At 46.7% G+C, this 25,572-nt stretch overlaps 1 protein-coding gene across 1 annotated transcript in view; it reads left to right on the top strand.

The window, feature by feature from the left end:
• The window catches only part of FXR1 (FMR1 autosomal homolog 1), a 285,531-nt gene that overhangs the window by 46,345 nt on the left and 213,614 nt on the right, over window positions 1-25,572 (top strand). Inside the window, 2 exon segments of the mRNA XM_029616831.1 lie at window positions 82-134; window positions 3,608-3,701. Of these exon segments, the coding sequence (XP_029472691.1) occupies window positions 82-134; window positions 3,608-3,701 (147 nt within the window).

Genomic DNA, 25,572 nt, shown 5'->3' with positions numbered 1-25,572 from the left:
TATTCTACACTTTTTCTGCCACTGGTATGTTTGTTATGAAATAAAAAAAAAAAAAGTAAAACAAGTTGTTTCATGTTACAGGGATTCATCAAAGATGTCCATGAAGATTCACTCACAGTTGTATTTGAAAATAAGTAAGTATTCCTTTTTTTGCTATTTTTGTGCACAACTAAGAATCCAGCCCCTGTAGCTCATATAGTAGTTAGATCATCATTACACCAAAAACTAAGTTAATGTATTCAGAATTCATTGTTATACTGCTTGAAAGAGAGCTTACATTTTTTATTTTTGCCTGTAGGCCAGGTATGGGTAAGCTGTTTGAGATGATTCAGACTGTTTCTGCATAATTGAAGTTGGAATATAGCAGCAAAAATTTAGATATAAAACTCCAGAATTGAAAGAGCTTTTTAGAAAGACTATTTACCTTGAATTAGATTTAAGGAAATGAATATCCTCATTTTCCCTGTACGTACCCGGATCAGTCCAGACTCCTGGGTTTTGCCCCCCCCCCCCCCCCCCCCCCCCCAGCGGATGGAGACAGCAGTTTTCAAAACAAAACTCCGCCTTATATAGGATGGTGCCACCTACAGTCCGGCAGTGTTCCTCTGTCTCCAGCAGATGGTGGAGGTGCAAAACCTACAGTCTGGTCTGTGTGACTAGCTTTCTGTTCTAGGTGTTAGTCAGAGTTAGGTGGAATTTTGGCTTTTGTTTTTGGTTCAGTTTGGCTTTAGTTTAAAAAAAAAAAAAAAAAAAGGGAGGGGGAGTTTGTAGCAGCAGTGTGGTCTTCAGCCTCCCAGAGGATCGTGAGGTCCTGAGAGGGCCATCCTCCACTGGTGTTGAAGCAGCTGCATCACAGGGTCGAGGGCCCTATTATTTCTACTTGGCAACTCTGGGTGCGACACTGGGGAGCTCGGTTCACTCCACCCTGGAGAATCAGCACCTTGGACCACTGCTGGGCAAGTTTATAAAAAAAAAAAAATTAAAAAAATGTTTTTGTTTTTTTGCTGTCATGGCGGATCTCTCTCTCTCTTCCCTGTCTCAGCGCGGCATTGTGCGAATATTCACTGTTTGAATTTTGCTTTTTAGTTTTGGTAACGTTTGTTTTCCCACCAATGCTGCGTTCTTCAGCTTGCTGCGCTGCGGCTCAGCCCGCGTGCATCTGTCATGGGAGGGCCTCTGCTTGGCATGCCTGCCGGGGGGGAGGGAGCCTCTGGAGCCGCAAAAATAGCGAAAACCAAGTCTGCCCGGGTCTCGGAGGGGACAGATGCTGCAGGTCTGACTGAGGCCGATCTGTTCCCGCTCAGCGTGGGAACGGATCGGCCTTCTTGCAGTCATTCAGAACGGCAACTCGTGCAGTGATGGGGGAGGGGATTTTACCGCCGCCTCTTTCTCCTTAGCAAAGGTTTCCAGGGGAAAGGGAACCTTTGCACCATGATTCCCATGCCACGGAGGATAGCCCCGAGGGGGGCTTCTGACTACGACTCCTCTTCCTCATCAGACTTTCTATTATTGCTCCATAAGGCTTACAAGGCGAGGAAGTCAGGGAAGCAGCATGCATGTCAGTGTGGCAGCCACCTTCCATAAAGGTGTCGGGGATGTTCCTATATCAGTACAACCCCTTGTAACATGCTTTTTAAAGGGCTTACTCCATATCAAGCCACCTTTACGTCCTCCGGCCCCTTCTTGGGGGACCTTAATCTGGTTTTGGGTCCACTCCTGTGCCCTAAAATATCTCACATGGAAAGTGATTTTCCTTTTGGCTATCACTTCAGCTTGCAGGGTTAGTGAGTTACAGGCCCTTGTTACCTGTCCGCCTTACACTAAACTCCTGCAGGACAGGGCAGTACTCCGCTCTCACCCTAAATTTTTACCTAAGGTAGTTTCGGAGTTTCACATTAATCAATCCATCATACTACCTGCCTTTTTTCCCAGGCCCCATTCCAATCCAGGGGAACAGGCTGGACATACCCTTGACTGTAAAGGGGCTCTAGCTTTCTATCTAGACCGTACAGTTGCCCACAGGAAGAGTACTCAGTTATTCGTCTCTTTCCATCCCAATAAATTAGGGCAACCTGTGGGTAAACAGACTCTCTCCTCCTGTTTGGCGGACTGCATATCTCTTTGCTATCAGCAAGCAGGCATTCCTTTACAAGACAGTGTCAAAGCACACTCTGTGAGGGCCATGGCGACTTCAATAGCACACCTATGATCGGTGCCGCTTCCTGACATTTGCAGGGCTGCCACCTGGAGTTCTCTCCACACTTTCGCAGCCCACTATTGCTTGGACAAAGCCGGAAGACCAGATTCCATCTTCGGCCAGTCTGTCCTGCGTAACTTATTCCCAACGTGACGTACCTACACCCTTCCGCCTGCCCGGTGGGGTTCAGGATGCCCTCTACCAAATTCCCCCCAGTTGTGCCTGTTGCACATTTGGGTACATTTGGTGCATATTCGGACATCCTTAGCTGGGTACTCACCCATATGTGAGGACTACCATCCTGCTTGTCCTGTGAGAAAGCAAATGTTGCTTACCTGTAGCAGGTGTTCTCACAGGACAGCAGGAATTTAGTCCTCACGAAACCCACCCGCCGCCCCACGGTGTTGGGTTCGTAACGTTTTGTTGTTTTATTTTTCGGCACTGCCTGTAGCTTTCAAATAAGACTGAAGGGGAACCCCTGCTGGCTGCAGGGTTAGTGCCATGCTGGGTATGCCCAGTAGGGGCCAGCCAAAGTTCTGGAAACTTTGACAGAAGTTTTCCGTGATTGGGCTCCATCCTGATGTCACCCATATGTGAGGACTAACATCCTGCTGTCCTGTGAGACCACCTGTTACAGGTAAGCAACATTTGCTTTACTGGAATTGCCCTTGCCTCAATCCATTTTGTCAAAACTCTTGCTGGAGTCTTTATCCAGACTTCCACTACAGTAACATTGTTCTGTAGGTTCCCCTTCTTCTGCTGCACTTGCTTGTTAATTCAGCAGCCTACTTTTATTTTCATTTTAAATGTGACCCCCCCCCCCCTTGTCTCTATCACAGTCCAATATAATTTGTTCCTTTTTCTTAGTTTGCAGTGACCTGCTCTTCACTTGTTTGCTAATTCTTATGTTCTTTCCCATCCATTTTGTTCCTTATCCAAATTCTTCCCAATTGTTGCTCCTCTTTGTGGCCATTCCTTTTCTGGCTCTGTCTTGGATAAGTGTAAACCTTAGTTCATTCTTCTCTATACTTTCTTGTTTTGTCTATTTGCCCATTTTTTACACTAACTTTATGGTGTTTTGCACATATTACATACAGATGCAACAAGACCCTGCCCCAAGGAGTTTACAGTCTCTGGGTACATGAAATAGTAAGAGATAATGACTTGGAGAAGAAGGATTTGAAACCTGGTTTCCTAGTTACTATTCCATTAGTTTAACACTAGGCTATACCTTCTCACCTTAGCTTCTTTCATCCCTTGTTACTCAGTTTGCTTCACTATTCTCAACCTACATACATATCTTGATTTTTTATTTTACCTTTAACATTTCCCATTGTGCTTTGATTGAGGCCATGAAAATAAAACATGTTTTTGAAATAAAAATAATCATTGAACTACTTTAACTTTTAGCTGGCAACCAGAACGTCAGGTTCCATTTGATGAAGTACGATTACCTCCCCCACCTGATATCAAGAAAGATATTATTGAGGGAGATGAAGTGGAGGTAAGTAGATATTTATTTATTTATTTATTTAAAAACTTTTATACACCGGTATTAGTATGCATACATCATACCGGTTTACAATGTAACTTTAAAGGTAGAAATTACAATGAACAGGGAGGGCGAACAAGGAGGAGTATACAAAGAGCAGGAGGTGGAGGAATTAAAGCAATAAATAAAAACTGCAACGGACTATTTACAGGAATATACAAGGCGTAGGCAAGATACTTGCAGAAGTCGGTGTACTTAATCAGGGTAGGCTTGTCGGAAGAGCCATGTTTTAAGTTTTTTTCTGAACTTGGCGTAACATGGCTCTAGCCTGAGAGTGGTAGGGAGGGTGTTCCATTGTTTAGGGCCTGCAATGGATAGTGCACGGTCCCTAGTAGAGGAGAGGTGGGCTTTTTTCAAAGGGGGAATGGAGAGGGTGCCTTTGTTGACAGTGCGAGTGGGTCGTTCAGTGCGTATAGGACGAAAGGGTTCATCCAACCAATTGGAATTGTGCGAGTGGATGGACTTGTGCACTATGGTTAGAATTTTGAAGAGAATTCGGGATGCGATGGGGAGCTAGTGGAGTTCTTTGAGTATTGGGGTAATGTGGAGTTCTTTGAGTATTGGGGTAATGTGATCAAAGATATCAAAGATATCAAAGATATTAAAGATAATTCTTTGTTCAGGAAAGTAATTATTGTACCTTCATTGACTACTACTTGTTCATGATATTTCAATATGTTTTGACAATTATAAAGGAAAAATTTCTTAGCGACCAGTCAGATGAATCAAGAAAAGCTTATAAATAAATAAATAAAATAAATAAGTGGATTATGCACCTCTACATGGAGATGGAGCAAACTTATGTCGCAGTATATATACCCTTGCAGTGACATCAGCCTGCTAGTATTCTCCATCTCTAGCAGGTGGTGGATGTGCATCTCCATATTGGGTATTGCTTCGATGATTTAAAAAAAAAAAAAAAGAGAAATAAGGAAAATTTACCCCGCTTTCTTGCGGCGATACCAAAAAGGTCCCTTCTCCAGTTGAGAATTCCTGAAGTGATTTCCGTGCTCCCTCAGAGGTGTGCCTTGTTCCGGTAGCTGGTTTTCAGCCGGTGTGGGCTTAGCTGTTTAAACAGCTGAAAGACAGCAGGTGTAGGAAGCCAAGCACAGCAGTGAAGGCACATGCCCTCTCTCCCTGTAGCTGGAAACTGTCTCTATACTTAGCTAGGTAAGACTGAGCTCAGGTAAGTTTAAAAAAAAAAAAAAAAAAAAAAAGAGACAGCGAGAGAGGGTTTTTTTTTTTTTTTCGCTGTAGGGCTTCCTCCTTCCCCTGGTCTTTGTGCTCAGTATGCTGTTCTGACGTTTGTCCCACTGTGTGGGAGGTCGAGGGATGTGGGCAGCCTAGCGGGTTGAGCATCCTTTGTAGGCAAATCCCAGCTCTGAGGCTTGTTTTGCTGCGTGGTAGGCCTCAATGGCATTTCACATGCTTTCTTTAGGCTGTTCTCTACAGGGATTGTCTGTTCGGTCTGGGTGTCCAAGTTGTGCATCAAGTTTTTGGATGCTTAGGCAGGCCTAGTAGTCTATACATTTAAGTTAAACGGCACCTTAAGAGGCTGTCCACTTTCCTGTCCACACAAGTTAAGCGTTGCTGTGCACCTAAGTCTTGGATGCCTAGGTATTGAGACACCTAATTTTTGGACACCAGAAAAAGAAAGGACGCATGTTTCCAGCCACCGATCAGCGCTACTGGTTTAATGGCACCTATATCTAAGAAACCTAAGAGCCTTTCTCTTTGCACTGCCTGTCATATTCAGGTATCTCAACCAGGAGTGCCAGTGCTGTTTGGAGGCTCAGGGAGAATTATCTTCCTCTGATTTCACTGCCTGGTTCTTCCCAGCCAGATGTAGGTCTGGATAAATACTTTTCAGGTGGGGTGCTTGATTTTGGAACTCCCCTAACTGGTTCTTCAGCAGGGGAAGGCAGCTCCGTGAATACTCCTCAGGTAACTCCTGGTCTGGATGCTTATACATTTTCATGAATAGAATTTTTCCAGGGATTGCAGTCCTTTCTTCAGGTGCAGTCCTCACCCCCATCCAATGCTCCCAGGGTAGAATCGCAGGTGCAAACCTTGCCTGGACCTACTGGTAAGTGCCAGAGTACTCCTAGAATGGCAGCAGGACTAACTGATAGAGATCCAGATGGCACAGATGATGACGCCGACTCTAGAGGATGGTGAAAATCCTCCAGGATTAGAACCGTATAGGACGAGATGAACTGCTGGCCCTGATTTCACAGACCTTGAAAATGCTAGAAGTAACTGGGGCAGATTCCATGTCCAAGTCAAATAAAAAGCCCATTTTGGTTTCTCTGCATAAAGCCTCTTAGTTTTTCCCTGTGATGGAGGCCATTCAAGAATTGATCATGAGTGGGGCGCCCCAGAGGCTAATTTCAAAGGAGGTTGGGTTTTGGACGGCTTGTAACCTCTGGATCTGGTGGTGAAAGGGTGTTTGTTTCCCGAAGATGGATGCACTTGTATGTGCAGTCTCCGAGCAAACGACTATCCCCGTGGAGGGAGGACCGTCCTTGAAGGATGTACACGATAGGAGGACTGAAACTATCCTTAAGCAGGCATTTGAAGCAGTGCCAATGACTTTGCAAATATCTTCTTGTTGTTTCCTAGTGGCTCCCTCTTGTTTACTTCTCTCTCTCGAGGTTGATGACTCTGGTGTGAATTCCAGGGCAGTTATGAAATCAGCAGCCGTCTTCTTGGCAGATGCAGGCTTGGATTTGGTTCGTACCTCAGAGGGTTGGCTTCTGTAATAGCGGCCAGGTGTAAGTTATGGCTGAGAAATTGGTCTGCTGATGCGATCCCCAAAGCTAACCTCTCGAAATTACCCTTTAAAGACTCTATCTTGTTTGGGTGTGAGTTGGAGAAACTGGTTAGTAATTGGGGCGAATCACTGGTTCCTCAGTTACCAGAGGATAAGAAGCAGACACCATGCTCCTTTAGCATAAGAGGTTGTTCTAGGGGATCCAAGCTTTTTTGAAGACTTGACCTTTTGGTAGTCCTTTCGTCCCAGACAGCCCAGAAAGGGTTCAGGTAGTGGATCATCCTGAGCCTCCCAGTGAAGGTTTGCTGCCCCCCCCCCCCCCCCCCCCCCCCCCCCGGAGCAGGAGATAGGGTGATGTGCTCAACCCACTTCTGTCAGAAGAGAGAGACATCGAATCAGTGGGTCCTGGAGGTGGTACGAGAAGGATATGGGCTGGAGTTTCGCAGTATTCTTCGGGATGTGTTCATTTGGTCTCTCCCTGCCATTCCCCACAGAAGAAGCAGGCAGTGGAGGATACATTGGCAAGGCTTCTCAGTCTGCAGGTTGTAATTCCAGTGCCCATGTCTCAAGAAAATACAGGGTGATATTCAATTTTTCGTTGGTCCCAGGAAAGAGGGATCCTTTCGTCTCATCCTGGATCTCAGGGGTGTCATCAGTCATCTGCGGATGATGCATTTTCACATGGAGACCTTGTGCTCTGTGATAATGGCCGTACAGTCAAAGGAATTTCTGACCTTTTTGCACCTGTCAGGAGCTGACAGCGCAAGGGCGCTGGGATGCAGAAGAGTTTCTGGAGCATCAATCATTTGGAAGCCAGAGCAGTTCGGCGGCTAGCATGTTTGCAGTTCAGCAACAGAGGCTGCAGGGTCGAGCACAATGACTGTGGCTAACATAAATTGGTAAGGAGGAACCAAGAGCCAACAAGTGTCGCAGGAGATAGATCAACTTATCGAATGGGCTGAACTACATCTCCAGATGATCTCAGCCTTGCATATAGCAGGAAAGGGCAATGTAATAGCAGACTTTCTCAGCAGGGAAAGTCTGGACCCAAGAGAATGGGCGCTATCAAATGAGGCATTACAGCTGATTCTGGATCGCTGGGGTTTCCCGTTTCTAGACATGCTGGCTACTTCTCGCAATGCGATTAGTTCCACGATTCTTCAGTTGCAGGAGAGATCCGAAGTCATTGGGGATATATGACTTGGTGCAGGAGTGGCCAGAAGACAAGTTGCTGTATGTGTTCCTCTATGGCCTATGTTGGACAGATTAGCTCGAAGGATCGAGCACTACAGAGGGATGGTGCTCTTGGTTGCTCCAGATTGGCTCAGGAGCCCATGGTATGCAGATCTGCGATGGATCCTGGTGGAATCGCCCCTTCAGCTTCAGGTGTACAGGGATCTGTTGTGGTAGTGTCCTATTCTTCATGATTATCCGACTCTATTTTGTCTAACAGTATGGCCCTTGAAAGGGCTCGCTTGTTGAAAGGTGGATATTCTTCTGCAGCAGTGATTTTCACCTTGCTAAGAGCTAGAAAGTTCTCCACTTCCTTGGCCTATGTGCGAGTTTGGCGAGTGTTTGAGGCCTGGTGTGAGGATCGATGTGCTCTTCCTTGTTCAGTCAAGATCCTGCTCATTTTGGAATTTTTGCAGGATGGCTTGTATAAAGACTTGGCCCTCAGTTCCTTAAATAGCGGCTCTCGCCTGTTTCAGAGTTCAAGTGAGCGGTGGATCCTTGTTGGCCAGTTTCCTGAAAGGAGTGAAACATCTTTGAGGTTACTGGTGGCCCTTATGGAGTCTTAATTTGGTATTGGATTTCTTAGCGGGTCCTATGCTTAGAATGAAGCGTAACGTGAACTTGAGGTTTCTGACCTTTGAAAATGTTGTTTCTTGTTGCAATTTGTTCTGTGTTGAGGATTTTTTAACTGCAGGTTTTGTGTTGCCGGGAGCCATTCCTCTGGGTGACTCCAGGGGTGGTACAGCTGCGTAATGTTCCTTTTTTTTTTTTAAATTTATATTTTTATTAATTTTTACAAAAATACACAAAGCATCCACATTTTACAGAAATATGGTATTTATCTAAACAAAGAATGATCTAGAAAATAATCTTTCTTAGGAACACCATACAACTTTACCCATTAGACCACAAAAATAGGGGAGAGGATAAATATATGAGGAAATCAGAGGTAATAAACAGAACTAAGAAATGACATCGCATAGACTAGCTTGCATATTCTGACATAGGATGAATTAACCTGGATTTAACTACTTCACAGTAGTACTCTCTTTGAATCTACAAAACTCTTCAGCTGTTTTGGTTGAAAAAAAACATAATTATCTCTGTTTTATTTAACTATGCATTTGCATGGAAACCTTAGAAAGAAGGTTGCACCTACAGCTAAAGTCTCTTGCCGGGGACGGATCCAATATGGCTGCCTGAGAGGCGGCAACTCTCAGCTGGTCAGCGTTACCTTTGAAAAATTTTCTTTGAATTTTGAAGTTATGCTGCATAAGAGAAAAGGAAAAGTCAGGGTTTTTCCACCCGAGCCCTATACTTTAGCTGACCACGACAACAGCTCTTGTCTCTTGGTTTCTGCTGTTAAGAAAATTGTTTTCCTGTCTCAGAAGCGGAATCAACCAAGGCCTAATGTTGTGGAGAATCTATCCAACTTAACTCAATATTGTGTGCCTCTTGTGAACCATTGTGAAGGAAATGTTTTAAACAACGGTATAGAAAAGTCACCAAGTAAATAAATAAATAAATAGGTGTCAGACAGAATAACTCTGTTAGTGACTTTTTACTCTGAGCAAGATCTGAATACAGTAATGCATTCCTATTTTAAAAATATAAATAATCCATATCTAGGAGGGCTGGTGCGTGTCTAGCCAGGCCCACCCAGATTCACCATAAGGCTTTTCTTGATTTGAAGCCTGAAGTTGTAGCTTTGGGTGCATGTTTCCTACTAAAATATCCATGTAAGTGTATTGTGAAACTACTTGGTAACACATATTTTCTTTATGGTTGAACAATTAAGGGAATTCTTGAATGTTAGGAGACAAGTACCTGTTGTTAATTTATAGAAATAGAGGATCAAAGTGTGAGAGCCTGAGAGGGAACCCACATATATATCTAGTGTTTCTTGTGGAGAGAAATATGTATAATATCACCTCCTTTTTTTTTTTCTCTCCCCCCCCCCCCCCGATTGCCTCTATGATATTGGAGAGTGGAAAATATTTTTCTGTTGGATTTTCATTGTTTTCCTAAATTGTATGATTCTGTAAAATATACTCAAATTTCTGTTACAAAGTGTTATTACTTTGTAGATGTATTTGAAAATTTAATAAAGAAATAAATTAGTCTCTTGCCGTAGGGCCAAAAAGCCTTTTCTTCTTTTCTGTGTAGATTTAGTCAGGTCAGGAAACATTCTGATCTTTTGACCCATAAACATGGTATTATATTTTTTTTAAAGTAACTTTTCATTACCATACTTAGGTCTTTTTCAGTGTAAAAGGATATCAATAAAGTGGCTCTCTCGGATATTTCATAAGCCGAGGATTCTAACATCGCTGTTAAATTTCCCAAATCAACAGAAATAGTTGAGATTGCACATTTGAGCGAGTGGGCAGAAAGTATACCTTATCCAGGGGGGGAGCAGATTCATTTCTGAAATTAAGAACTTTGAAGAAATATCTTCTGAGGGTGATTCGTGGAATTTCTCCCACCACTCTTGGAAAGTTTAAAACTCACAAGTTTAAATGTCTTAATGCATTCTCAATATATTCCACTTTTCTTTTCATGGCACCACAATCTTGAATAATAACAGATTGAATTTCCTTCACATGGTGTAATTCTGTTTCTGTAGCCTTAAACTTTCCCAACGTTTCTTGTTTATGTTCTTCATTATTCTTTGAGATAATTTCCATTTGTTGGGTTATTCCATTTATTTTCATTAAACATTCAGAAAACATTTTTATCATAGAGGATGTAAGATCCCATAAGGAGTCCAAGGTGACTACTGCTGGTTTCTGAACCAAAGTTGGCAAATCTTGGCTCACCTGGGGTCCCAGAGCAGGCCTCTCTTCGTCCACAATCAGGCCATCCGCTCCCTGTTGTTCAGGCCCTCCGCCAGCCTCCTAGCTGGCTTCCGACAAGCTAAACATGGGTAAATCACATGACTCTAGTTCCTCGACCTCCGTATCCTGAGGTCTAGCTTCGTGACTCAGGGTGAGCATGGCGACGTCTCCCCGCATTTCCAACGGCAGTCTTTCACCCATGGGAATCGGCGAGAACTTCTCTGGGGGGGGGGGGAGAGAATCTCCTCCCCCATCTTTGACAGCTGGTACGCCTGTCCCTCCATGCACTGTCGCTCCGGTGCACTGAAAGTTTTCTGCCGGGGGTGGAGTAGAGCTCGAGGGCTAAACTATTACTCTCCCCTTCCTTTTCGGAGGCATTAGAAATTCAAAAGGTAACAAACTTAGGAAAACTTTCTAATGAGTCATGTGATTTACCTGTGTTTTAGCTTGTCGGAAGCCATCTTGGCTTCTCCCACTGTTCTTCTTTTCTACCTAAGGTGGTCATTGACTTTCGAATCAGTCCAACTCTTTGCCCTCTCTGGACAAAGAGAAAGATGTAGAGGAGTATTGTCTGTTGTGACCTTGGATGTCAAGAGATACATTGTCCGGTATCTGGAGGTTACTAAGCCTTTACTGAAGACGGATCACCTGTTCATTCTTTACGGCAGTAATAGGCAGAGAACTGTCCTCGCGGGCTACCATAGCTCGCTGGATTAAAGTAGTCACGGCTGCATTTGTTGATGCTGGGAAGCCGTTACCTATTTAGGTCAGGGCTCATTCCATTAGAGCTCAAGCAGTGTCATGGGTGGAAGTGAAGTTATCATTTCCCATCGACATTTGCCAAAATGCAACATGGTCATCATTACTCACTTTTTCCAGGTATTATCATCTGGATGTGCAAGCCTGGGAGGACACAGCCTTTACTTGTGCAGTTTTGAGAGGACTGCGGGCAGCTTCCTGCCCTATTTGGGAGTAGCTTGGGTACATCCCACTTGTTCTAGATTCATCTGACTGGATGCTAAGAAATAAGAAATTACTAGAGATGTGAATCGGAACTGAAATCCGAACCGATTCTGGTTCCGATTCACATCTCTAAAAATTACTACTTACCTGATAATTTCTTTTTCTATAGGTCAGTCAGATGAATCCAGCTTCCCTCCCTTTGCTGCCGAATGGTTGTATTATGGTCCTCCTCCATGGTTATGTGTTATAGGAATTACTAGTATGTGTTATTCCAGTTCCTAGACTAGTGTTAATACATTCTTGTCTGAGCTCAGTGTTGCCTGTTGGTTGAGTATTGAAATGGTTATCTATTTAATCAAGTTCTGCTAGTCTCTCCAGTTGTTTTTGAAGAGAATACTGGCAGGCTGATATCACTGCAAGGGTATAGATACTGTGATGTCAGTTTGCTCCATCGCCATCTGCTGGTAGAGGTGCATAACCCACATTCTGGATTCCTCTGACGGTCCTAAAGAAAAGGAAATTATCAGGTAAGTAGTAATTTCTCATTGGTTGTGACATTGACACTGTTTCAAATGTGCAAACATTTTTAAGGGTGACTGTGTCATCTTAACATCAACAGATACTATAGTTATGTTTTATACGTTACTCTGCAGCTGGGTAGTAGCTGCTACTTGGTATGTATAAAACAGGCTAAATAAAATCTGCTAAATCGACTAAATATACAACATAATAGATTGGTTGAGATTTTATGGCTCAGAGTGAAAACTGCATATGTTTTGAATTGCAGACATAACAGTCTCTTAAAAAAAAAAAAAAAAAAAAAAGACACTTAATGTTGAAGTGCCCCATTTAACAAATGCAGCTGTTGGAAAGCTTTTTATAAGTTATTACTCTGTAGCCAGGTGCCTAACTGCTCCAAAGGGAAACAGGAAATTGATAAGCAACACTTAAAGCCCCAGATTGCTACGGCTGTGATGGATGCTCGGAGCAGTCCATGCGGACTTTGGTTGTATATTAGTATTTGCAAAAAAAATGTACCGTATATGCAAGATGACAGTACTGCCTAGACTTGGATATTGTGGTGACAGATGCATACAAGCTCCCTCTACTGAATTGGCTTTATATCTGGATCTTGACTGGCTACTTTTAGCAATTAATGTGCAAAGCATTTTAGTTTTTCAGAACTATTTCTGCTTCTATTACTCTCTTTGACCATAGATAATTCATTTCCCATAGTATAGCATTAGGAAAGTCTTGAGTTTACTCCTGGGGGAGTTCTGCGAACAAAAACTTAAAATTCTGCAAACTTTATATTGGTCACAATAACACAATTTACATGACAGTCTTTAAGTAATTACATTTTAAACTAAAACAGAAAAAATGTATTATTTAAAGATGCAGAATTTTAAATATTTTGAGCAGAATTTCCCTAGAAATTCACTGTAAGAGTGTCCCTTCCGCTTGCTTTCCCTGCTCCCCTGTCCACTTTGTCCTCTCAGACTCCAAATCCTCCACCTGCCAGTATCTCTCCCCTCCACCTCTAGGCTCAACCCCTTCCACTCTATTGCCAATCCCATAGTTTGATCCCGTTCTCAGTACTGCCCCTCACACAGGCTCCCTCTGTCGCTCCCTCTCTCTAATACATATACACAAACCCTTATATAGGCTCCCTCACTCTCTCGCACACACATACATCCCTTCATACAGGGCCCTCTCTCTTGCATACACACCCACACAAGCTCCCTTTCTCTCTCACATATATTCTCAATCAGGCTACCTATGTCTCTCTCTCACGCACCCCTTCACACGGGCTTTGTCTCACACATACACAATCCCTTCATACAGGCTAGCACCCTCACATACACATGATCCCTTTTTCATACACACAAGCTCCCAATCTCTCTCTCACACACACACACACTCTCCTTCACAATCTCCTCATATAGGCTTCCTCTCTCTGAAACCCACACTCATACCTCCCATGCTCTCTCACACCCTCCTGCTCTCTCACTCTCCCCTCCCCCACCCCCCCCATTCCTCTCTCACTGGGGCCTTTATCTTCGCCGTGAGCGGCACACGGAGGCCTTCCATTTTTGCCACGAACTTTGCGCCCGGGCCTTCATCTTCACCGTGAACAGAGCACGTCCCACGGCACACATGGGACGGGCTCTGTTTGTGGCATGCCAGGGGTCTCCTCTGCTGTTGTCTGTGCAGAATTTGGTAGTTCTGCGCAAATTCTGCGCTCCGCAGTAGCGCAGAATTCCCCCAGGACTATGAGTTGTTACATATTGTGTTTGCTTTCTTTAGTGAAACTCTTTGATAAACTTCTTAACCATTCCCATTCTGCTGATTTTATGCCAGGACACATTTGGGATTTTTGAACTTTGTGTCAGAAGATTATTGAATTATTTTTTAGGAACCAGAGATAACGGGATCAGTCTGTACTGATTATCAGTCTCAGCTTCAGTATACTTAGTGGAATAATTGCATGTAAACTAAATGCAGTAATTTTGTAAAAGAACTAATCTTCTAAGATCAGCCGTATTTAATGTGTGGTGTTATAAATATTGAGTAATCTGCAAATGGATGAGAAACTGACACCAAGGGAAGCCACAATTAACCTACAACAAATGGGATTCCACAGGCGGTTTTTGCTGAGACTACTGTTTAATATGTTTATCAGTGTTCTAGAAGAAGGAATAAACAGCAATAGTGCTAGTTTTAGAGAGAACATCAAAACTGTCATTTCCTGGCGTGTAGACAGATGGACTCAGGACCAATGGGCTTATGCTCCCTTACCAGCAGATGGAGATGGAGCAAGCTGACGTCATAGTATATAAAGCACTGCAGTGACCCCAGCTTGCCAGTATTCTCCGTCTCCAGCAGGTGGTGGACATGTATCTCCCTGTGCGGATTGCTTTGAGCTTTTTGGAAGAAGAAATTTCCTAGCGTGTAGCAGGTATAGTGTGCTCCTGATAGCAGTTGGAGACTGAGTCAGATTTCAATCTGACGTCAGCACTACATATACCGTGCACGAGGCTCTGATCCTCAGTTTTTTCCATCTCCATAGCATTTTGGGACTTCACACACTCTTGCACAGCGTTAGAAAACCAAACTGCAAATTTAAAGAAGAAACAAAGAAAAACTTACCTCCATAACGAGCCCCGTTCTTCTGCGGTGATACCTAAGGGTCCCTCCTCCAGTCGAGATTTCCTGAGGTGATTTCCGAGATCCCTCAGAAGTAAGCCTCGGTCCCGGCGTGGACTTGGCCCCCGGGAAAGGGAGTGGCTGAGAGGCCCCCTCAGTCCAGTAGCCGACCTGGCTTGGACTTAGCCCCCTGAAAAGGGAGCGGCTGAGAGTTAGCGGGTGCAGAACAGAGCGTGGCGGTAAAGGTATTTCCCTCTCCCCCCGCAACCGGAGACTGCTTGGCAGAAGACCGGGAAGCGCTGAGACAAGGTAAGGTAGAAAACCTTTTCTAAGTCTCTGGTCTCCGAGGCTCGGACAGCCGCACAGATTGTCCCTCCAGCATTTGTACATTCGGGTTGAGCAGCCCTGTCCGGGCTAGACTCCAATCCGGCAAGAGGGTCCTCCCATGTGGAGAGACCCCCTGGGGGGGGTGCCATCTTACTGTGTGGTCACCGGCGCCTCCCCCCCCACCCCGGTCGCTGCATCGTGCGCACAATTGAGCCGTGCGCACAGCGGCCAGCCGGGCGCACAAAGTACTTGTGCACATAGCGGTGCGTGCATCTACGCCGGGTGCACAGCAGCGCGCGCACATTAGGGCCAGGCGCACAGTGGCACGCTCAGGGGTGCCAAGCGCACAACTAGGCCTGCGCGCACAGCCACGCGCACATCTTCTGTTCCTACGCGCACAACGTAGGTGCACCTGGAACGCATAACCAGGCCTCCCGGCAAGCGCATCTGTACAGGATACATGCGCAAATCATGGCACCGCCATCCAAGACAGCTAAAGGCCCAGTCCTCTGCGCGGCATGCCACCTGAGAGCGGCTCAGCCCGAAGTGACCTCTACCCTGTGCCTGTTATGCGAAGCAGCTCCGGGGGAGCCGAGACAAGGTCCCCCTCAGCCTGTAGAGGACTCCGGATCTACCAGCGAGACTACCCCGGACCTCTCTATTCCAGACTCAGCCCCTCTTCAGTGGGGGCCTTCGGGGAGCGCTGTCGGACCCAATGCGGTCCCAGGCAACTTCACTTGGGCGGGATTCTTTGCGGAGCTGCAATCCTACATCCATGCACAGACTGGGCCACCAGCGGCATAACCACAACCCCCGCCAGTGGTCCAGAACCTCCCAGGGCCCTACCGGTCTCCATCAGATGAGCCTCCACTGGACAAATACCTCGCCTTAGGGGACACAGATGATTCGGAGGAAGAATCAGAACCCCTGGAAGAGGGGGAATTCCCTCCAGGAATGGAACCGTATCGCACGATGATGCGCTTCTTCCCAAAAGACGAATAATCAAATCTCGTAGCCACGAGTCTGAAGGCATTGGCCATCCCGGACACATGCAACACAGCAGAGTCCAAGGTGAGCCCCTTCCTAGCCGGGCACCGCAGACCTCACGCCATTTCCCTACGCTACAGGCCGTACAACAACTGATCGACCTGGAATGGGATGCGCCAGAGGCCACCTTTAAGGGAGGTCGAGCCCTAGAAGCTCTCTACCCCTTGGACCCCGCAACAAAGGAACTTGTGAGGTTTCCCAAGGTCAACGCCCTGGTTTGCGCCACCACTAAGCACACTACCATACCAGTCGAGGGAGGAGCTTCACTCAAGGATGCCAATGACAGACGGCAGGAATACATCCTCAAGCAGTCTTACGATGTATCAGCTATGACTTTACAGATCGCTGCTTGCTGCGCCGTGGTATCTCGCGCCTGCCTGGCTATGGTCAGGGATGCAACTACGCCAATCGAGGCATTAGATCCGGCAATATCATTCCTCACGGATGCGACCTCAGACCTGGTACGCACCTTAGCCAGAAGCCTCTCGTCCATAGTGGCAGCCAGATGACAGCTCTGGCTCCGAAGCTGGTCAGCCGATGCGACCTCTAAGACAAGGCTCACGAGAATGCCCTTTAGAGGAACACTCCTATTTGGAAGCGACCTGGACAAATTAGCCGACAACTGGGGTGAGTCCCCAGTACTCCGTCTACCGGAGGACAGGAACAAGAGGAACCAAAGCCCCTATCCCTGGGCACCCAAGGGCAGAGGATCCCAGCATTATAGACTATACAAAAACACTTACCAAGCCCCCCGCCCTGCCGGCAAGGGGCAGTCCTTTCGGAACAAACGACAAAAGAGCCGCCGGCTTGGGACCAGGCCCCAGCCGCAACACGCAATGAGAATCAGCAGACCCATCAACAGGAAGAAATAATAGGGGGCAGGCTTGCCCTAGTCTACTGAGGATGGGTCGAAATAACGTCGGACAATTGGGTCCTATTCATCATCCGAGAGGGATACTACCTGGACTTCCACAACATCCTCAGACAAGTTTGTGATTTCTCCGTGCCACGACCCCTCCAAGAGGAAGGCAATGGAAACCACACTATCAAAACTACTCGCCCTAAAGGCAATAACACCGGTGCCCACGCACCAACAAAATTCTGGGCACTATTCCATCTACTTCATTGTGCCCAAGAAAGAGGGAACATTCTGGCCCATAGTGGACCTCAAGACCGTCAACCGTCAATCACTACCTGAAGGTACCCTGCTTCTGCATGGAAACCCTGCGTTCGGTCAGAAAGGCAGTACAACCAGGAGAATTCCTGACCTCCCTGGATCTGTCAGAAGCCTATCTCCATATACCAATCCATTGCATCCATCAGCGTTTCCTACGCTTAGCAATATTGGGCCATCACTACCAGTTCCAGGCCCTACCGTTCAGGCTAGCTACGGCTCCCCGAACGTTCACCAAGATCATGGTGGTAGTAGCAGTGACACGGAGGAAAGAAGGAATCCTTGTGCATCCATACCTGGACGATTGGCTGATCAGAGCGAAATCGCCAGAGGAAAGCCATCAAGGAACTACTGCAGAACCTTGGGTGGGTCGTCAACACACCCAAGAGCCACCTGCAGCCCTCCCAATCCCTAGAGTAAGTACCTGGGAGTCCGGTTCGACACCAGATGGAACAAAGTCACCCTTCCCCCTACAAGGAGAAGGAGATTGATGGAACAACTACGAGCATTGTTGAATTCCATTCTCCCCACGGCATGGGAGTATCTCCAAGTCCTCGGACTCATGGCATCAACTATAGAAATCGTCACATGGGCAAGGGCCCACATGCAGCCCCTACAACATACCCTACTCTCACAGTGGAACCCGATGACTCAAAACTACTCCGCCCCCCTCCGGCTACCGGCGAAGGTTCGAAACCAACTACAATGGTGGCTACAAGAAGACCATCTGAGCGAGGGAACAAGCCTATCCCCACTGGAATGGACCTTGCTCACCACGGATGCGAGCTTGCGGGGATGAGGAGCCCACTGCCAGGAGCTAACTGCTCAAGGGCAATGGGACAAAGAAGAGTCGGCATGGAGTATAAACTGACTGGAAGCCCGAGCAGTCAGACTAGCCTGCCTGTGGTTAGTCACGGATTCCAGGGCAAATCAGTCAGTCATGTCGGACAACGCCACAACAGTGGCCTACATCAACCGCCAGGGGGGGAAACAGAAGTCAGCAGGTGTCTCTGGAAATAGAACCCCTAATGTCATGGGCAGAATCAAACCTACAAGGGATATCAGCCGCCCACATTGCGGGAAAAGACAACGTCACTGCAGACTACCTCAGCAGAGAGAGAGTCTGGATCCAGGGGAATGGACTCTGTCTACAGCAGCCTTCCAGCGGATAGTAAACCACTGGGGAACCCCAGCCATGGATCTTTTGGCAACCAGGTCCAACACCCAGGTTCCCAAGTTCTTCAGTCGAAGACGGGAACCACTGTCCCAGGGAATAGACGCCCTCGTCCAGACCTGGCCTCAGGTGGACCTACTGTACACCTTCCCTCCATGGCCATTACTGGGCAGAATCATCCGTAAGATAGAACACCACAGAGGGCTGGTACTTCTAGTGGCCCCGGACTGGCCAAGAAGACCGTGGTATGTGGACATGCGAAGATTTCTGGCGGGAAACCCTCTACGCCTACCTCCACACAGGGATCTACTCCACAAGGACAGATCCTCCACGAAGACCCAACGAGATTCTCGCTTACGGTCTGGCCATTGAGAGGTCTTGCCTGAAAAAGAGTGGATACTCAGGACCAGTGATTGACACACTGCTCAGAGCGCGCAAGTTCTCCATCTCCTTAACATATATACGAGTATGGAGAATATTCGAAGCCTGGTGTGAGGACTGCGACATCCTTCCATGGACAGTCAAAATCCCCATGATCCTGGAATTTCTGCAGGATGGCGTGAACAAAGGGCTGTCCCTCAACTCCATCAAGGTGCAACTGGCCACCCTGGCTAGCTTCAGATCCAGGGTGGACGGCACCAGTCTAGTGGCCCACCCAGATGTCTCCTGCTTCTTAAAAGGGGTCAAGCACATTTGGCCACCTCTAAAGTGGCCGATACCCCTATGGAATCTCAATCTAGTGTTAGACTTCCTAGCGGGCGCCTCGTTCAGACCAACTCGCTGTCTGTCCCTTCGGCTCCTGACCTTGAAGACTGTGTTCCTCGTGGTAATCTGCTCAGCCTGTCGAATCTCAAGCACTATCATGCCCGGAGCCGTTCCTCAGATTTACGCTGGGATCCATACAGCTGCGCACGGTACCCTCCTTCTTGCCAAAGATGGTTTCTCACTTCCATCTAAACCAAATCATCTCGCTGCCATCTCCAGACGAGCATAAGGACTCTGAAGACTCACGCCTTCTTCGCCACCTGAATGTCGGCAGACTCCTAGTCTGATACCTGGAAAGATGGTCTGTACGAAAGACGGACCATCTGCTCGTTCTCCACAGCGGGAAGAAGCAAGTGGAAGCAGCCTCGCGGGCAACCATTGCCTGCTGGATCAAAGAAGTAATCAAGGCGGCCTACGTAGAGGCAGGCAAGCCTCCACCTCTACAAGTCAAGGCCCATTCCACAAGGGCCCAGGCAGTGTCCTGGGCAGAAACCAAGATGCTGTCACCTGCAGAGATCTGTCGGGTGGCAACGTGGTCCTCCATCCACACCTTCTCATGATTCTATCGCCTGGATGTTCAGGCCAAGGAGGTCACAGCATTCCCAAGGGCAGTACTAAATGGGCCACGGGCAGCCTCCTACCCGGTTCGGGAGTAGCTTTTGTACATCCCATTGGTCCTGAGTCCATCTGCTACACGCAAGGAAATGTAGAAATTACTTACCGGAGTTCAGGTAAGGTTAAAAAAAAAAAAAAGAGAAAGTTGTACCCTGAATCAGAGACAGAGGGGGTTCAGGACTTCCTCTGGTCTCCGTTCTCACTGTACCATACCAGTGTTCGTTCCCGCTCCCGTTGGGGTTGAGGAACTGGGCAGCCAGGCGAGTTGAGTGGCCTCCAGTGGGCTAGGCCCCCGCACTTAGGCTTTTTTCTTGAATGCTGTGTGGTAGGCTGCAGCAACCGTCTTTGTGCGCTCTTGTGCGTGTTCTGCTGCCCTCTATAGGCTGTCTGTGTTCACAGTAAATTGGCTCTGCGCACGCGTTGTGTGTTCTGTTTTTGGGCACACTTTTTACTCGCACAAACTTTTTTACGCGCTTAACTTGGTGCACAGGTGCTTATTTTTTGGGTGCATTTCATTTTTGAGTGCAAGCCATTCAGACGCATTTTTTTCCACAGCGATGGCGCCTGTAAGCAAGAGGCCTAAGTATCTTCCTGTTTGTGTTGCCTGTCATATTAGGGCTTCTCAGTCTGACCTGGCTTCTAACCTGTCAGCGTTGCTCAGGGAGAGTTGTCTTCCTCAGATTTTGCTAAGCCTGGCTCTTCCCATTCTGATGCTGGGTTGGTCATGGCCTTGACTGGGGGGATGCCAGATCTTGGTTCTCCCTTGACTGGCTTTGCTGCTGGTGAGAGCAATTCTGTGGAACTAGCTCCAGTTCCTTCTGGTCTTGTTCTGGACCCGGCTGCTTTTTCTTGGATGGAATTTTTTCAACTCTTACAAGCTCTTTTTCAGGCATAGTCTTCCATTTCCCCCATTTCTGACTGGACCCTCAGCTGATAGCTCCTCCCTCTTCCAGTGCTATGCTTAAGCGCCAGGGCTTGCCTCCGCTCCCTGCAGATGTTCCCAACAGGAATCCGGAGGGCACTGAGGATGAGGTTGATCCTGACTCCCTGGAAGATGGGGAAATTCCTCGAGGGCTGGAACCGTATCAAACCATGTTGTGGTTCTTTCATAGAGTTGAACTGCCGGCCCTGATTTCTCAGACCATGAACCAGCTGGGTGTCCCTGGTTTCGATGCTATATCAGAGCCGAGGAAGAATCCCATTTTGGTTTCCTTACATAAAGCCTCTTGTTTTTTCCCTTTGATGGATGCCGTTCAGGAATTGATTGATCTAGAATGGGATGCCCCAGAGGCAAATTTTAAAGGGGGTCAGACATTGAAAGGCCTGTTCCCACAGGTCTGGCTGTGAGAGTGTTTGCGTTTTCCCCAAAGTGCTCTGTTATGTGCTATTTCTTTTTTTTTCAATTATATATTGATTTTTCCAATATAATTACAAAACATTATCCATAATCAAAATTACAATTACATGAAGTCAATTTCAAGATGTAGCATCTATTTATAATATAATCAATAGTAATTTCCTTATTTATCTGTTTAAACCAGAGGCATAGAAAATAAAGGGAGATAACACAGGAAAAAAATTCATCACATTTCTGCATTGTACTTACCTGCACTTATATTTAATTTATTCACTGGGTATTGGGGATACTATGGCTGATCTTCTTTGTTCAATAAAGTTTTTTTAAGTGATCAGGCATAAAAAAGATAAAGGTATCTTGTTGTTTTTTAATTATACACTTACAGGGATAACGCAGTGTAAACGAGTATCCCATAGTAATTGCTTCTTGATGAAACACCAAGAAGCTTTTTCTTCTTAACTGTGTTACAACTGATAAATCAGGAAAAATCTTAACCATACATTCATGAAAAGATATGGGATATTTACTAAAGCATTGTTTCATCACTTTATTAAGTCTTTTAAATTCATGAAAGAAACCAATAATAAACCCTGATCAATAATCTGATTACTTGTACTTTCTAGGAAATTTGTGAGATTCCCTTGAAAGGGAGTCTCTTTTGTGTTCAAATTGGGGTTTCTCTTTGGTAAGAAATAACAATAACAAATCTCAGGCAATTCATTTTCAGAGAAAAACAATACTTCTTTAAGAAACCTCTGTAAAGTTTCAATTGGAACTTCACCTACTACACGTGGAAAATTAAGTAGACGAAGGTTCAATCGTTTAGTGTTGTTCTCAAACAGTTCCATTCGTTTCAATAAAAAATCCCTATCTTTAACAACATCAACTTGAAATTCACATTCTTTTTCCCCATTTCCTCTAAAGATTTAATTCTAGCTTCTGAATTATTTAAAACATTTTGGATATCCGATATTTCCTGAGTATTTTTCCCTGCAAATGAGTCCATTTTCCTTTCTAACCCTTTTAAGTTTGAAGCCATCAGTGCCATCATATCCCATAATAACTCCAGTGTAACCACAGTGGGACGTGTCTGAGGTATCTTCACAAGCTATAGCTTGATTTTCTTTATCTAACTCAATTTCTTGAGCAGACCCGCCCTTGGATCTCTTATCAAGCTCAAATTAGATCTTTCCCCACCTGAGTCTTCTGCACCATTACCAAACGATGTCTGAGATCCAGAGGTGGTGGGCTGTGTTTGTGAGCCTCCCGGAGTCCCCTCAACAGCTGTCCACTCGGGTGGCAATCCTAGATTAGGACTCAGCAAAGCCTCCTCCAGAGATTCAGACCGACCTCCCAATTGGCCTGAATTAGCAGGTTCCTTGGCTGCTGGTTTCAGTGCAAGCGAAGTCATAAAATGGACAATTTCCTGCTGTGTAGATGTAGGTAGGGGTAGAGAGGGAAACACCCTAACTTTCCCCTTCCGTTTTGGAGGCATAACCCAGTCAAAAGAAGAAAAATTTATACACACCTGCAGACAGTCCATTTAAGCTCAGACAATGCTTTATTCGGCCTCTGTGATGGCTGTAAACCCAAAACCAAAGGATCTCCCTCTCACAACCGATCTAAGCTGATCAAAGCTGCGCGCGTGTCTGCTCCTCCCACCGATGGCACAGCAAGCGGGGAAATTCAAATCTCAGCAACAGCTCACTAGGGGCTCCTTCACTGGAATACAGCAGCCATGTGCTATTTCTAAGCGGACGACTATCCCCGTAGAGGGAAGAGCGGCCTTGAAGGATGTACATGATAGAAGGATTAAGGCTATTCTTAAGCAAGCCTTTGAGGTAGTGGGGATGAATTTACAGATTGCCTCCTATTGCGCCCTAGTGGTGAGATCTTGTCTGCTTCTCTCTCAGGAGGTTAATGAGTCTGGAGAGAATTCCAGAGTGGTTATGGAGCCTGTTGCCACCATTTTAGCAGATGCAGGCTATGATTTGGTCTGGACCTTGGCCAGAGGGGAGTGGCTTAGGTGATAGTAGCCAGGGCTCAACTCTGGTTGTGAAATTGGTCAGCTGACGCAGATTCCAAACCATTCTTACCAAGATGTCTTTTGAAGGCTCGTTCTTGTTTGGGAGCGAGTTGGGAGAAATTAACCAGTAAGTGGGGAGAGTCTCTGGTGCCTCGGTTGCCGGAAGATAAGAATCAGTTACAGCACCGCTTTGGTATGAGGGGTTGTTTCCGGGGTTCCAGTTTTCATCTCTACAGAGGGACGACCTTTCAGCGGACTCTGCCTTTTGGTAGGTCTCAGTCCTTTTGCCCTCAACAGCCTAAGAGAGGAGTGGACCTTCCTGAGCTTCCCAATGAAGGTTTGCTGACCTACCTTCTGGAATAGGAAATAGTGGGACATCTCTCTATTTTATTGGAGGTGGGTTGATATCACATCGGACCAATGGGTCTTGGAGGTGATACGCAAAGGGTATGCATTGGAATTTCGCAGTATTCCTTGAGATGTATTTATGGTATCCACTTGCCACTCCCCGCAGAAGAAGCAGGCAATGGAGTTCACACTTCAAAGGCTCCTCAGACTGAGGGCTGTGGTTCTGGTGATTATGTCTCAAGAAAGTATGGGGTGATATTCCATTTATTTTGTTATGCCGAAGGAGGGCTTTGGCCCTATCTTGGATCTCAAGCGGGTCAACCAACACTTGAAAGAGACTCATTTTCAAATGGAAACCTTACATTCTGTGATAATGGTGGTGCAGCAGGGGAATTTCTGATCTCCTTGGATCTGTCAGAGGCTTACCTTCATATTACCATCTGATTGGAACACCAATGCTTTCTGCGCTTTGTGGTGTTGGGGCGCCATTATCAGTTTTGGGTGCTGCCTTTTGGTCTGGCCACAGCTCCCAGAACATTTTCCAAGATTATGGTGGTAGTAGTGGCGGCCGTGCGAAAAGAAGGGGAATCCTGGTGCACCCGTATTAGGATGACTGGCTGATTCAAGCCAAATCTCAGGAACGGAGCCGCCTAGTGACACACAAGGTGATCTACTTATTGCAGGAACTTGGTTGGGTGGTGAACCTGACCAAGAGCAAGCCATCCCAGTTGGAGTATCTGGTGGTCCAGTTCGACATGGGACAGGACAGAGTTTTCCTACCAGAAGTTTGGATCCAGTGATTGATGTCTCAAGTGCATCAGTTGATGAACACCATACGCCTGATGGTGTGGTCCTTCCTACAGGTACTCTGCTTGATGGCAGCTACCTTGGAAGTGGTGCCATGGGTAAGGGCCCATATGCATCCTCTTCGATGCTCTCTGCTATCTCGTTGGAACCCACAGTCTCAGGATTATGCGGTTCGGCTCCACTTGCCAATGGAAATCTGCTCCCACCTCCAGTGATGGTTGCAGGAGGATCATCTGTGAAAGGGAGTTCCCTTGTCCTCTCGGCCTGGTTGGTACTCACAAAAGATGTGAGACTGCACAATTGGTGAGTTCACTGTCTGGAGTTAAAAGCCCAGAGGCATTGGAATGCTGAGGAGTCCTGCTGGAACATCAATTGCCTGGAAGCCTGGGCAGTATGGTTTGCGTGCTTGCAGTTCAGCCACAGGTTGTGGAATCAAGCGGTTCACGTGATGTCTGACAACACAACTACGGTGGCCTATATCTATCACCAGGGAGGAACCAAGAGCCAGCAAGTGTTGCAGGAAATAGACCAGCTGATGGAATGACCGGAAGGTCATCTGCAGATGATCTCGCCTCTCACATTGCAGGAAAAGACAATGTAAGAATGGACTTTCCCAGCGTGTAGCAGATGGACTCAGAACCAATGGGTATAGTGTAGTCGTGCTAGCAGTTGGAGATGGATCAGATTTCAATCTGATGTCAGCCCCTAGTACATATACCCCTGCAGGAAGTGCAGATCCTCAGTATTTTCCGTCTCCATAGCAGTTAGGAGATATCTGCACGCTCTCTGAGCGTTAGAACTAAATTTAAAGGAGAAAATTCTACTGAAGACGAGCCCCGCTCTTCTGCGGTGATACCCTCTGGTCCCTCCCCCAGTTGAGATTCCTGAGGTGATTTCCGTGGTCCCTCGGAGGTTAGCCTCGGTCCAGCGGCCGAATCGCGGCGGGACCTAGCCCCCGAAGGCTCGGGCGTGACAGAGGCAGCCTCGGTCCTGCTGTCGAATCGCAGCGAGGACTTACAGCCCCCGAGCGAGAGGAGTTCGGGCGCGGCTGAGAGGCAGCGGGTGCACCCTCAAAAGCGGCGGTGAAGGGTAGTTGCCCTCTCCCCCCGCAGCCGGAGACCGCCCGGGACGAGACCGGAAAGCGCCGAAGATAAGGTAAGGTAGAAATCTTTACTTGTGCCGGTCTCAGAGGATTGAGGACAAGCGCAGGCCATCGGCCGAAGCCAGCGC

The sequence above is a fragment of the Rhinatrema bivittatum genome, chromosome 9 (assembly GCF_901001135.1).
Source record: "Rhinatrema bivittatum chromosome 9, aRhiBiv1.1, whole genome shotgun sequence".
NCBI classification, from domain to species: Eukaryota; Metazoa; Chordata; class Amphibia; order Gymnophiona; family Rhinatrematidae; genus Rhinatrema; species Rhinatrema bivittatum.
The sequence above is the reverse complement of the archived record's forward strand: the minus strand, read 5'-3'. Positions and strand labels throughout refer to the sequence as shown.